The sequence below is a fragment of the Bactrocera dorsalis genome, chromosome 4, assembly GCF_023373825.1.
Source record: "Bactrocera dorsalis isolate Fly_Bdor chromosome 4, ASM2337382v1, whole genome shotgun sequence".
In the NCBI taxonomy this organism is placed as follows: Eukaryota; Metazoa; Arthropoda; class Insecta; order Diptera; family Tephritidae; genus Bactrocera; species Bactrocera dorsalis.
The window spans coordinates 71,299,024-71,312,224 of NC_064306.1; the positions used below are offsets into that span (position 1 = coordinate 71,299,024).

The window sequence follows — 13,201 nt, forward strand, 5'->3', positions numbered from 1 at the left end:
ACCTTACTGAAGAGGAATTTCAAAAGAGCGGGAAAAACATGGCATTGTTTGCTATCTCTATCGGTCAACTTTTGTAGCGTCATTCTGAAAAAACTCTTTATGTTATGTCTTTCCCAACTAGGTTGCCAATTTTTAGAATTAAAATCTAGTTAGTTTACAGACAAAACTTAGAGATACTATATTCAGATTAAAATGATGAAGTGCTTGAAAAAGTCTTAGACTGTTTTTTGTGAAACTATCTCTTGGCTTGATGCTCTTTTGTGCAGAATAATCTTGTATCAAGATCTTTGGTATAGAAAGATCATATACTAAAGAACATCCAACTATCTGCTTATGCAAATATCAGCGGGAAAGGATCATCTCACAAAAAAGCAGTCCGGGACTTTTCCGAGGCAGTGATAAAATCCATAAAAAAATTAATAAATGTCCATCACAGCCATGAAAAATATCTTTTAAAACTGGTAACAGTGTTTGTTTTAGTCAAAAATTTGTATCTATTATACGAAATCGAAAAACCTCTTGCCTTAATACAAAAATAGAAAAAAAAACAAATATTTATAACATCCCAAATTTTATTCCATTGAACAAATATATCTGCAAATTAAACATCTAACATTTCAATTTCAAACTTAATTCTCTTTGCTTTTGAACGATCTGGCCACATCGGCGCACGTCATTACGATCAGCAAGCCAATCTCCATTTCCGTACAACCGAATCTTTTCTGAACACAATAAATGATATCGGAGACCTTCGCAATATCCAACGACGGCTTCGACAGGCGATTCTGGCAACAGAGTGCGTGCGATGGTCTGCAGAGCGTGTGGGTGGCCAAAGTCTGCCGGTCGAATATCAAAGTCAACAGCGTACGTGTGGCAACTGCAGCGTTGAACCATTGTATACCATCAAACTCCTTCTTTGCCACAATTGTGCCGTTTGGTCCAAGCATAACTATGTTTTCAGTGGAGGCTGCTGCTTGGAGCGGTTTTTTCATACGGACTTCGTATTCGCGGCGACATATCAACTCGTTTTTAGTTATGAAGCGGCTATCAAATGACCTGTCATACAATTCACATGGTTGGATTTGGTCGTTTGATGGCATGATGATGTCTTCAGCACTCAAACGTTCGTAGTATTTGATCAGGCGTACAGCCTCCAAAAGGGCTTCGTATTTGCGGCGACTGATCAACTTGTTTGTATTTCGTGGGATTTGCGCTTTTCCTAACATGATGATGTTTTCAGTATGTGAATTCGTGAGATATTGACACGTTAGAAGACTTTGTGAGTGTGTGAGTGAAATTCAAAGGACTTCAGGTTTTATGCTATAAAAACAGGTCGAACGTACGAACAGCAGGTATTGTTTTGAGTCCTTTTTAATTGTTTTGCCCTTCGAAATAAGGGCTCTTCATCAGCTGTCGTTCAGGTAGCTTAGGGTGATAATTGTTGTTCCTTTCAATTATTTGCCCTTCGTGTAAAAAAGGCTTTGGGAACAGGTTATTTAACTACGTGTCTTGTCTCATGATCAAAGGCGTTAATATGTAAATTTTGATCTCTTCTGTTTTAAAGAAATTTGGGACAATATTTACAAGGTATTTTCCAGTGAAAGATCTTTCAGCTTTAAATTTCCACAAAAATAAGATAAAAAAAGGTTATCAAAAACAAAAAAAAATGTAAACTTCGGCTGCACCGAAGCTAATATACCCTTCACAGGTGCATTTCATTTAGTAACAAAGTTTGTATGAACAATTTTTTCGGAGATTATATTGTTGCCTTAGAAAATAATCTGTGCCAATTTTTGTGAAGATACATTAACAAATGTGAAAGTTTTCCATATAAAAACTTCATTCCGATCGTTCAGTTTGTATGGCAGCTATATGTTATAGTGATCCGATATCGGCAGTTCCGACAAATGAGCAGCTTCTTGAAGAGAAAATGACGTTTGCAAAATTTCAAAACGATATCTTAAAAACTGAGGGACTAGTTCGTATATATACAGACAGACAGATGGACGGACAGACGGACATGGCTAAATCGACTCAGCTCAACACACTGATCATTTATATATAATATATACTTTATAGGGTCTCCGACGCTTCCTTCTGGGTGTTACAAACTTCGTGACAAACTTAATAAGCCCTGTTCAGGGTATAAAAAATAGCTATCGAGTTAATGAAAGATTTCAAATTCATAACAACATGAGTTTCTAAGCACGACTATCATGGAATATATTAGATAGTCGAAAAAGTATTTTCGTATTTTGCCAATAGATGTCTTTCCAGTCGTATATCTCCAGCGCTACGAATCACATTGTGTCACACCATACATTGTTGTCTTAAGTCTTAAATTCGCGAAAGTTAAAAAAAGGTTACAGCTGTTCAAAAATTAGTGAAAATAATGAAGAATGAAGTTTGATTAAAAATACGAAAACATTTTTTCTTTCATTACGCGTTCGGTTCTCTTTTCGTTGAAATCTTTTTCTTATTTTCAACAAAAATATTATTGATTTGGGTTTCATCCAGCAAAGGTTAGATTAACTTAACCTCATCCAAGAAAGCTGCTTTTTTTATGAAAAATTTGTTATCTGTGAAGGGTATTTAGCTTGGTAGCAACCGATGTTACCGCTTTTTCTTTTTTTTTAATTTTTATTGTTTGTTTACAAAACAAAAATACACGAATTTAATCCTCACAAGGACGCCATATGAAATCCAGCCCATTCAGCAACGCCGCTCAAGCAGCTACAAATAATTTTCCGAGTGACTTTTACTTTTTTGACTATTTTCATACATTTTTCCAGTCTTCCAAGTACTCACATAATTATCACTAACTACACATACATACATTTCGCATATGCGGCTTTTCAGGCGAAGAATCACAAGAATCACAGTACAAAACATACAAAAGCGCCATGTAACTACTCTCTTGAGTGTAATTAACATTAAGAGCTTTAGATAAGATTAGTTGAGGTAGTTGAGTCTTCTCCAGAATATAAATGCGCATTCATACTAATGCGCCGCGCACGTAGTCAACGACACACACACACACATACACATAAATAAATAAACATTGCGCTTGCAGGTTGTTGGTTGAAGAATCCATCTCGGCAACTAGTGCCTAAAAGTATGCAATCGTCGTGGCTGCGTGCGAGCGCAGCTTATTAAATGCTGACGAGTTTTCGTCGAGCGCACTCTGCCGTTTCGGCTACGCGGTCTAAGCGGTTTCACTGCTAACACATGCACTTATCTACTCATGTGTGTATGAGTATGTGTATGTGAGTGTGTTGGTGTGTGCGGAGGCTCTTTATGCAGCCCACCTATTCAAATGAATGCTTTAACCGCATTCTCTAACAGCCTTAAAAGCTGCATTTATGCCTGTGAATATGCATGCATATGTGTGTGTGTGTGCACTTGTACAAACCGTGCAAAGAGCTAAACGCTGTTGATTCTATGGCATTCATTTGCTTGCTCCTCTACACGGCACAAATGCGGAAACGTTTGTTTGCTCTGCTTCTGTAGTGAAAACATGCCTGCTTGTGTGTCTGTGTGTTTGTGTGTGGTGCGCCTATGCATATGCAATAAATTGTTGTAAATTAATTTATTCAACTTCTAAATGAATTGCTTTTTTGCAGCGTCTCTTGGTGTTGTTGCAGCTGCAAGTTGTTCATGTGTGCCCACTTGCACACACACACATGCATACATATGAGTAAATTTGCACTTGTATAGACATGCTCGGCTAAAAGCGCAATATGTTGATGTAATAAATATGCAAATTGACACAAGTCGGTGTCGTTCGGCTCGGCTCGGCTGGCGGCCAAGGAGCGCGGCGTGCTGCTACGAGTGTTTGCTTGTTGCGGCAGCTGTTGCCTTAAAGCCGTCGGGCAAGTGATACTTTAATTGCCAGTGTGATTTTCTCGTGTGATTCTCAGTTATTTAGTGCAACAAATGCAAAATGAAGCTTATTTAGTCCTCCTACGCACATCATGTCTCCAAATAGTCACTTCATTGTTGCAATATTTAGTGCTGTTATCAATTATCAGCTCTTCACAGCATGTGCAGTGAGCATTTTAAATTGAGTTGTCTGAAATTTAATTAAACTTTACAAAAGCCGATTGCCCGTCAAAAGTGAAATGTTGACTTATCCTGACTCGACTGCAGCATAAATGGATTTGACAAGCTCTTGTCATGAATATGTCACTTAAAATTGTTTGTGTTTATATTATACTTCATAAACGCTTTTAGTAAATTTCACAGAAAACTTCAAAAATTGCTTTTAACACATTTAAATAGCTTTTAGATGATTTTGTTTGAATAGATTTATGAATATTCATTTCTCGGTTTAGTCAACTTACCTCAACTTAGAATTCGCTTGTCAATAGTTTTTCGTTAATCGGCTAATGGTTTAAGCTGCAAGAAAGAAATGATATTGTTAAAAACTTAATAATTATTTTGTTACAACATTACTCTAAGAGACCAAGGAAGAGCATTGTTAAAGAAATCTGAAATTTTGACTTGTGAGTTTTTGATAGAAAATTAGATTTTTTTCGATATTAGGGCAACATAAAAAGAACAATAAACACTTTGTTTAAAAAATACAGTATGGTAAGATTACACCAAATCTCGTGAAAGAAAGAACTATTTTGTATAAAATAAAAATGAAGTCCCAAAAACTTGGCTCTTCGAATTTTTCACATACATTTTTAGGTTATATAAAGAGACTTGCATATAAAAATAGATCCTTTCATTACCTACATATAACTTTTTTCTATAAGACTAGTAGTTTTTTCGTAAATCGAGAAAACCCGTTATTAACCCTTGAAAATTCTGCTACGAACCCCCCTTCTTTTTCCCGACCACAGATCGCCCGTAAGTTATTTTTCTTTTAATGTTTGTTAATTTCTCTTTCGTTTCCATTGAGTTGCAACTTGCTATGAACTTATTTATTTGTAATAATTTTCAAGGCTTCTTCACTAGTTTATAAGAAAATTTGAAGAATATTATATTTAGAGTGTTTTTGACTTCCTTAAAAAAGCATTTCAAAGTTACGCATACCAAACGTATCACACATGAGAAAAACTACGATTCTAATTGGTGCTAAGAAGTTACAAGACCGGAAGATACTCTTGTAACGGGTGATTTTTTTTGAAGTTAGGATTTTCATGCATTAGTATTTGACAGATCACGTGGGATTTCAGACATGGTGTCAAAGAGAAAGATGCTCAGTATGCTTTGATATTTCATCATGAATAGACTTACTAACGAGCAACGCTTGCAAATCATTGAATTTTATTACCAAAATCAGTGTTCGGTTCGAAATGTGTTTCGCGCTTTACGTCCGATTTATGGTCTACATAATCGACCAAGTGAGCAAACAATTAATGCGATTGTGACCAAGTTTCGCACTCAGTTTACTTTATTGGACATTAAACCAACCACACGAATGCGTACAGTGCGTACAGAAGAGAATATTGCGTCTGTTTCTGAGAGTGTGGCTGAAGACCGTGAAATGTCGATTCGTCGCCGTTCGCAGCAATTGGGTTTGTGTTATTCGACCACATGGAAGATTTTACGCAAAGATCTTGGTGTAAAACCGTATAAAATACAGCTCGTGCAAGAACTGAAGCCGAACGATCTGCCACAACGTCGAATTTTCAGTGAATGGGCCCTAGAAAAGTTGGCAGAAAATCCGCTTTTTTATCGACAAATTTTGTTCAGCGATGAGGCTCATTTCTGGTTGAATGGCTACGTAAATAAGCAAAATTGCCGCATTTGGGGTGAAGAGCAACCAGAAGCCGTTCAAGAACTGCCCATGCATCCCGAAAAATGCACTGTTTGGTGTGGTTTGTACGCTGGTGGAATCATTGGACCGTATTTTTTCAAAGATGCTGTTGGACGCAACGTTACGGTGAATGGCGATCGCTATCGTTCGATGCTAACAAACTTTTTGTTGCCAAAAATGGAAGAACTGAACTTGGTTGACATGTGGTTTCAACAAGATGGCGCTACATGCCACACAGCTCGCGATTCTATGGCCATTTTGAGGGAAAACTTCGGACAACAATTCATCTCAAGAAATGGACCCGTAAGTTGGCCACCAAGATCATGCGATTTAACGCCTTTAGACTATTTTTTGTGGGGCTACGTCAAGTCTAAAGTCTACAGAAATAAGCCAGCAACTATTCCAGCTTTGGAAGACAACATTTCCGAAGAAATTCGGGCTATTCCGGCCGAAATGCTCGAAAAAGTTGCCCAAAATTGGACTTTCCGAATGGACCACCTAAGACGCAGCCGCGGTCAACATTTAAATGAAATTATCTTCAAAAAGTAAATGTCATGAACCAATCTAACGTTTCAAATAAAGAACCGATGAGATTTTGCAAATTTTATGCGTTTTTTTTTTTAAAAAAAAGTTATCAAGCTCTTAAAAAATCACCCTTTAGAACCCTCATAGAAGATCTAATGACTGATGCCCAGAGTACCCTAGTGTGCTATGGCCCAATCCATAAAAAAGGAGACTCCACAATCTGCGCCAACTACCATGGGATTAGCCTCCTCAATATCGCTTATAAGGTTCTATCGAGCGTATTGTGTGAAAGATGAAAACCCACCGTCAACAAACTGTTTAGAACTTATCAGCGTGGTTTTAGACCTGGAAAATCAACAACTGACTAGATATTCACCATGCCTCTATGCCGCGATGTCTGAATCTGGTATAACTTCGAATAATTCGAGCTGCAAAACTAAACCGAGAAGGTATAATCCTCTATAAGAGTGTACAAATGGGTCTGGTAGTGAACGAGGGCAAGACCAAATATCTACTATCATCAAAAAAACAATATTCGCAATCGCGACTAGGAATCCGCGTCACTGTTGACAGTTATTACTTCGAAGTCGTCGATCATTTCGTCTATCTTGGAACCAGCATCAACACCAACAGCAACGTTAGCCTCGAAATCCAACGCAGAATAGCTCTTACCAACAGGTGTTACTTCGGACTGAGTGGGCAATTGAGAAATAGAGTCCACTCTCAACGAAGAAAAACCAAACTCTATAAGACTATATGGTGCAGAGGCATGGATGATGACAACAACTGATGAGTCGACGTTGCGAGATTTCGAGAGAAAAATTCTCCGAAAGATTTATGGCCTTTTGCATGTTAGCCACGTTAGCTAGGTCATGTCGTCCGAATGGAGAAAAACAGTCCAGCTCCGAAAGTATTCGACGCAGTACGTTACGAGTGTTTTTGAAAATATACTAGTACATATGCGATTTAAAAAAATAATTCATTTATTTTTATATTTTGTACAAAAGCTCATATGTGTATGTTTTATTATCACATGAATCAACAATAATTTCTGCTTATCGGTGCGTCGCAATCGCAATCTAACCTCATATTGTGCCACAAAGTTTATGGCGTTAATATTTCCAGAGCACTTTCACCGCAGCACAACCGCACACTCAGCCACCCAGTGGCACGAAGCATTCACTACAGAGTTTTCTACACAATTCATAAATAGTGCAGGCAGCATTTGTTGGCATTGTTGGTCTTTCCCCAGTCCCGCTGGTGCTGCTCTGGTTTGTGGCGTAATTGCCCCAACAATATTGCCACAGTGTTGATTTTTGCACTGTTCTACTCCACTTTCAATTCCGCTGGGGTTGCCACTCAGTTCACTCGCTCATTCGCCACACACCCCACACGCTCCTCTCTCCCCCTCTCTCCCGTGCAACGAAGTTGTGTTGCTGGCATGCCACGTCATCGGCGAGGCGACGGCCAGCAGCGCTTAACAAATACAAATACAATAATAACTAGCAATGACTAAAACAATGGTCAATTGGTGGCGCTTCACCACTTGTGCGCTTGTTGCTCTCATTATTCCGTGTAGCGGCTGCAACAACAACAACAACAACAAGAGCAGCAGCGTCGCTTTTTGTCGCCACTTTTACCATATTTCTGTCTAAGCGTATTCTTTGCCATTCGCTTGATCCTTGTTCTAATGGCCGCTTTCGCCGCAGTAACAGACGACAAATGAAAAGCGCAACAACAAAAATGGTGAAAGAAAATACAGAAAAGGAAGGAATGAAATGGCGTAATGAATAGCCATGGCGGCAGAAATGAATTTATTGTTTTTATCGTCGCGCAATTTCCAGTCCTACTGCTTGCCCCTGCCACGACTGTCTCGAGCACGAAAGTGATGTCACCTTTGCCAAGGGCGCACAAGTGGTCAGTAACACCACGAACTGCAAAATGCTGAAGTGGCGGCGCGGCGGCGGGGCGAAACGCTAACTGTGTCCTCAAAGAATTGCATGTGAAAGAGAAATGCCCGAAACAGAAAAGCCATTTGCGGCTGGGGAAGGGATCGCACCCTGCATCAATAATCTGTTAATTGGGGCTGCGAAGTTGTGACGTGTTCAGAAATTGATAAATGCTTTCTACGAATGTAGTGACGTGACAATCAGATTTTTATTTAAAATAAACCGCTTATAGCATTAATTTATATATTTATTTATGATTTATAATAAGCCTTAGATGCTTATTCAACTTGAGCGATTTGAAAGGTTTAGGGTGTTTTTATACACGATACCCTTGATTATAGTAGTTATTGTCTCTTGGAGCTTTGAAATTCGGGTGAAAATATATTATTTCGTAATTTAATGGACAGCCTAACACAGGGTTTGTCCGAAAATTAACAGGACTAATTTTCTTCCGCCGCGACTGTATCTCGGAGCGTGCGCGCACCGACTGGATTCGGTAGAGAGCGTTACTAGCTAACGAACGGTTGGTCAATTGACCTTGAGCACCTGCAGAGTCAGGGCAAACATTTTCGCGCGATGCGTTTTTGTGAGTGGTGAAAGCCATAAATTCAGCGTCTATTAGAGCGGAGGTACGCGATTAAATTCTGTGTGAAACTTGGGAAACCTGCAACAGAGACGTTTGATATGACCAAGCAGGCTTCCCCAAATGTTGCTTTAGCAAGAAGTGGTGTGTTTCCGTGACACCTGACCTTTTTGGAGGACCGGGGAGAGGTCGCTGATGAAGACCGGAATAATGAGCAAGTCCATTGTGTTTTTTGACATCAAAGGCATCGTCCACCAGAAATTTGTTCTTCCTGGACAAACTGTCAACGCCAAGTTTTACGTAGAATTCCTCAAGAGACTCAGACGAAGGGTCAATCAAATCCGACAAGACATCGCATTGGAAGTTGCACCACGACAACGCGACGGCTCACACCGCCTTTCTTGTGAACCTAACAACCTAACCGGCATCCCAACGCTTCCACAGTCGCCCTACATTCCGTGGCGCCTTCAATGCTTGAAAATTGCGCTGGCAGCGACGCAGAAGGAGCCTATTTTGAAAGTTTTTAAATGGTTCATTAAATTTTTTTAAATCGACTCAGTCCTAGTACTTTCCGGACAAATCCTATATTATAAAAAACCAGAAAGAACCCTGTAAAAAGTATTTATACAAATGATTAACTTTGGAAGGTGAGTCGATTTAGCCAGATTCCTATGTCCACCTATCCGTCTGTCAACGCGGGAACCATTCTTTCAATTTTAGAGACATCGATGAGGAATTTTGCACACGTCGATTCCCTCTTAAGAATCCGCTCATTTTTTGGAACCACCGATATCGGACCTTCATTGCGTAGTAAGTACTTGTATGGAAATATTTTTTTTAATTTATTTGTCGAGATATCTTCATAAAATTTGACATGCGTTATTGCCTGAGTCAATAATACAATTTTTGAAAAAATTGTCCAAATTGGATAGTTATAGGATACAGGCGCCATACAAATTGATCAGCCAAAGTTAAGTTCTTCTATTTAACATTTTTCATTTGAGAAGATATCTTTACCAAATTTGGCGCAGATGTCTTTCTTAGATAGCGGTACAATCTCCGAATATATTGTTCAAATCGAACCACTCTAGCATATAGCTGTCATTGAAACTCTCTTATCAAAATACAGATAAAAATATTTTTACACTCATTGCTATAAAAAATACAGCTGTACACTTTCGGTGCCGAAGTAGAGGTTTTTTCTTCTTTATCAGATTTTCACCACTGTGCCAGTTGCCATTGACGACGTTCAGTCAACCGTAAGCCACAAAAAAAGTTTTAATTATTTTGCATGCGAACAATTTGCCATGCAATTTGACTTTGCACTATAATCGCAACAAGAACAACAACAACAAAAACAACAATAATAGTAGTAACAATAACAACACAAATACCGTAATAACCAGTAAGTCAAAACAATGGAGGCGCCAACGTAAAACAAAACTGGAAACTATGATGAAGATAACAATTTTGCCCTAACTATGCGCTTGCTGTTGTTGCTGCTGCTGTTGTTGTTACACTTGCCGTTGGAAAGTTTCGCCTTGCACTGCGGTTATGCCACAACAATTCCACCAATACAGTGGACAACTGCCAGGAAACAGAAATTGTTGGCAACACTTAACACGCCAAGCGCCATCAGCAAGCGGTCATCAATGAAGGCAACAACAACAACAGTGCAAGCACACAAGCCACTTTGGTGGGAGCAGGGGAGCGTTAGCGCGAGAGGGTGTTGCCAGTGCAGCACGTATGAAAGTTAGCAGCGGCTTGGTGGCCTTTCCAAGGAGAGCCGGGTGCATGCGGCGATTGTTGCCGCCACACCACTCAGCCGAACAACAGTAAATACACATCTATGTGCATATGTATGTGGTGCAAACAAAAAGTGCACGTACTAAGTTGTTGCAACATGGCACGTATGTGTGTTTGTGTTGGTGCATTTGTTTGTCCTTTTGCCACAACGATCTGGGTTATTGGAACAGGAAGGTGAGACCAACAAATATGCAAGGCAAACAACAACAACAAATCAGAGCAAAACAAAGCAGCAAAGCACAGCAAAACGGGCAATCGGTTGCTGGCCATTGAAATCATTTCCATTTGACTGTGAATATTCATTTGTCGGTGTTAGTGCTCACAAACACAAACACTCACACACATACACACATGCAGGTTTCGATTTCAAAACTATGAATGCATAACTTTTTGCAATGCAAATAACTCATTTTTCAAGCGGCGGAAAGGATTTATTAGCAAGTGCAATGCATCGCTGCCGCCAATTCTATTTTTCCACCGGCAAATCAACCATTCATTTATTCACACAAATTTGCATGGAAATCCCCGCTTTATTGGCAAACACTGCGCGAAAGTGAAAGCTCCAATTACACCCACACAAGCGCTCAATCTAATAGCGCGGCGCTTGAGCAGTGAAGGTGTGAAGGCAGAAGTGTGTCGGTTGGCGAAAATAAATAATATTTGGCCACTTTTGACGCTGTGGCGCTTTGACAAATTTCATTTTTCGATATGAGTCAGCAACATCTGCGCACCTGTCAGAGACGACGGCTGCTGCTGACACACCACCGATAAGCGTTCGTATTCACAAACGATCTGAGGAAGGCTTTGTTCAATTTTGACCTCATTGCGCTCGAATGTAGTTGCCTCTTGCGGCAAAACAATTAAATGTTTTTGTGCGAAATTAATAAAAAAATTTAATTATTTTCACTTTTTAACCAAAAATAGTTGAAGTGCGTTATAAAAACCCGTTATTTGCCACGTTTAATGGATGTAACTCTAATTTTATTTATTACCAAACCTTAAGAAGATTCAGCTGGCATATTTTGTTCTCGTCCAGTGCTAATTATTACTCTCTGCACTTTTAAAAATATTAAATAAACTCTCTTAGAGCAAGTCGAGGCTATTGAGAGCACTTTGTAAAATATACTCTGTCAAACAAATATAAGAGTACAGAGAGCACTCAGTGTCTCTTTTAGAGTGTCTGCTCAGCGCAAAAAGTGATCGCTTTATAAAACGCGGAGCATTGTTTGCGTATAACTGTAGTTTTATATGCGGAATTTTTCACAAGTTGATTTATATTATAATATATACATATGTAAGTATGTGGACACACATATTTTTACCTATTTTTACCTATTATATTAACGTTGAACTGAATTCAAAACTGCTTCTAAATCAATGCAAAAATGCAATTCCATTCGCCGATTTGGCCGGAAGACCTTGAAATTCCCAAATATAAACAGACATGCAAACATATCCGTCTTTTTATATAAACTTCATGCATTGTAAGTTAAGTCATATATAATATACATAGCTATATAAAAATAAAAGTCATATATTATATAAACGTAATATATAATAAAAGTATATAAATTCTGCGTATTGACGTTAATTAATCGACGCTTTCGGTAGTATAAGGTATGCATTGCATGAATATAAACCTGTATGTGTTCCTTCGTAATGAAACCAGTTTCTGTTGAAGCTCGAACAGACGTTTCGTGTGACTTGTGCTTCCCCAGCTGTTCATGACGGCTTTCGTGTTTATTGAATGTCAATGCGGTTTTAGTTATAATGGCTTGGTTGTTCGCTTGAATTTAATTTTTTTCTAAGAAAAGTTTTAATAAATAAATTTTAAATTCTTCTAAGGTATCTAATGATAAACAAAATGCTATTTTCCAGAATGTAAAAACATACAAATAATACGTTTTACCGCTTGAGGAGTATTCTTCTAAATATATATTTAAAATCTAAATACAAAAATACCATAAGCAAATTCAGTTAACAAAAATTGTTTATAAAAATCGAAAAATAGAATCCCAATTCATCTGAGGAAAGATTTTTAAGCAACTATTTCTTACTTTCTCACGTCTGACTTGGCAAGTATAGCCCACTAAAACTTTGCCAGCGTAGTTCTAAATTCATCAAAATTCATTAAAATGAACTTAAAAAAAAAGTTCAAAAGATTGTTTGATATTTTTTTTTTTAACTAGGAAAATAAGTATATATGACATTTTTAGTACCAGTTTTTTTTAAGAAATCTTATATTTCCGTCTCGAAAGATATTGAGCCAATAGATCAAAGTTTTTGAAGGTGCTAAGATCAGTCTCTGTGTTCAAAGGCCGGAAAGCCCCAACAGATGGCGCTGAAGTAGATATTTTTCTGGAAATCGTACAATATTTACATTTCCTACTACACGATCCCACTTTACAACTGTGAAGGTTCAAAGTAAACGTAGAAAAAGATGGCTGTCGTAAAGGTTTGTTACTACGCGCAACACTCTGAGCATCTACATGGATGGCTCGAAAATGGACGATAGAGCTGGTATGTAGTATTTTAGGTTGCCGGACTTCTGCAGTATATTTCAAGCTG

The 13,201-nt window shown here is 38.4% G+C and overlaps 2 protein-coding genes across 4 annotated transcripts in view; both read right to left on the minus strand.

The window, feature by feature from the left end:
• Positions 1–13,201, minus strand: part of LOC105223006 (loricrin) — a 75,393-nt gene that overhangs the window by 45,402 nt on the left and 16,790 nt on the right. For all 3 annotated transcript variants that reach the window (XM_011200593.4, XM_011200590.4, XM_029549002.2), the window contains one exon: positions 4,344–4,398. The gene's annotated coding sequence lies outside the window, so the exon portion shown is untranslated. The remainder of the gene's footprint in view (positions 1–4,343; positions 4,399–13,201) is intronic.
• On the minus strand, positions 8–1,654 carry LOC105223040 (early boundary activity protein 2). The gene has a single exon (XM_011200637.3). It carries the CDS (start codon positions 1,224–1,226, stop codon positions 630–632), a length of 597 nt encoding a protein of 198 aa, XP_011198939.2. The 5' UTR covers positions 1,227–1,654; the 3' UTR covers positions 8–629.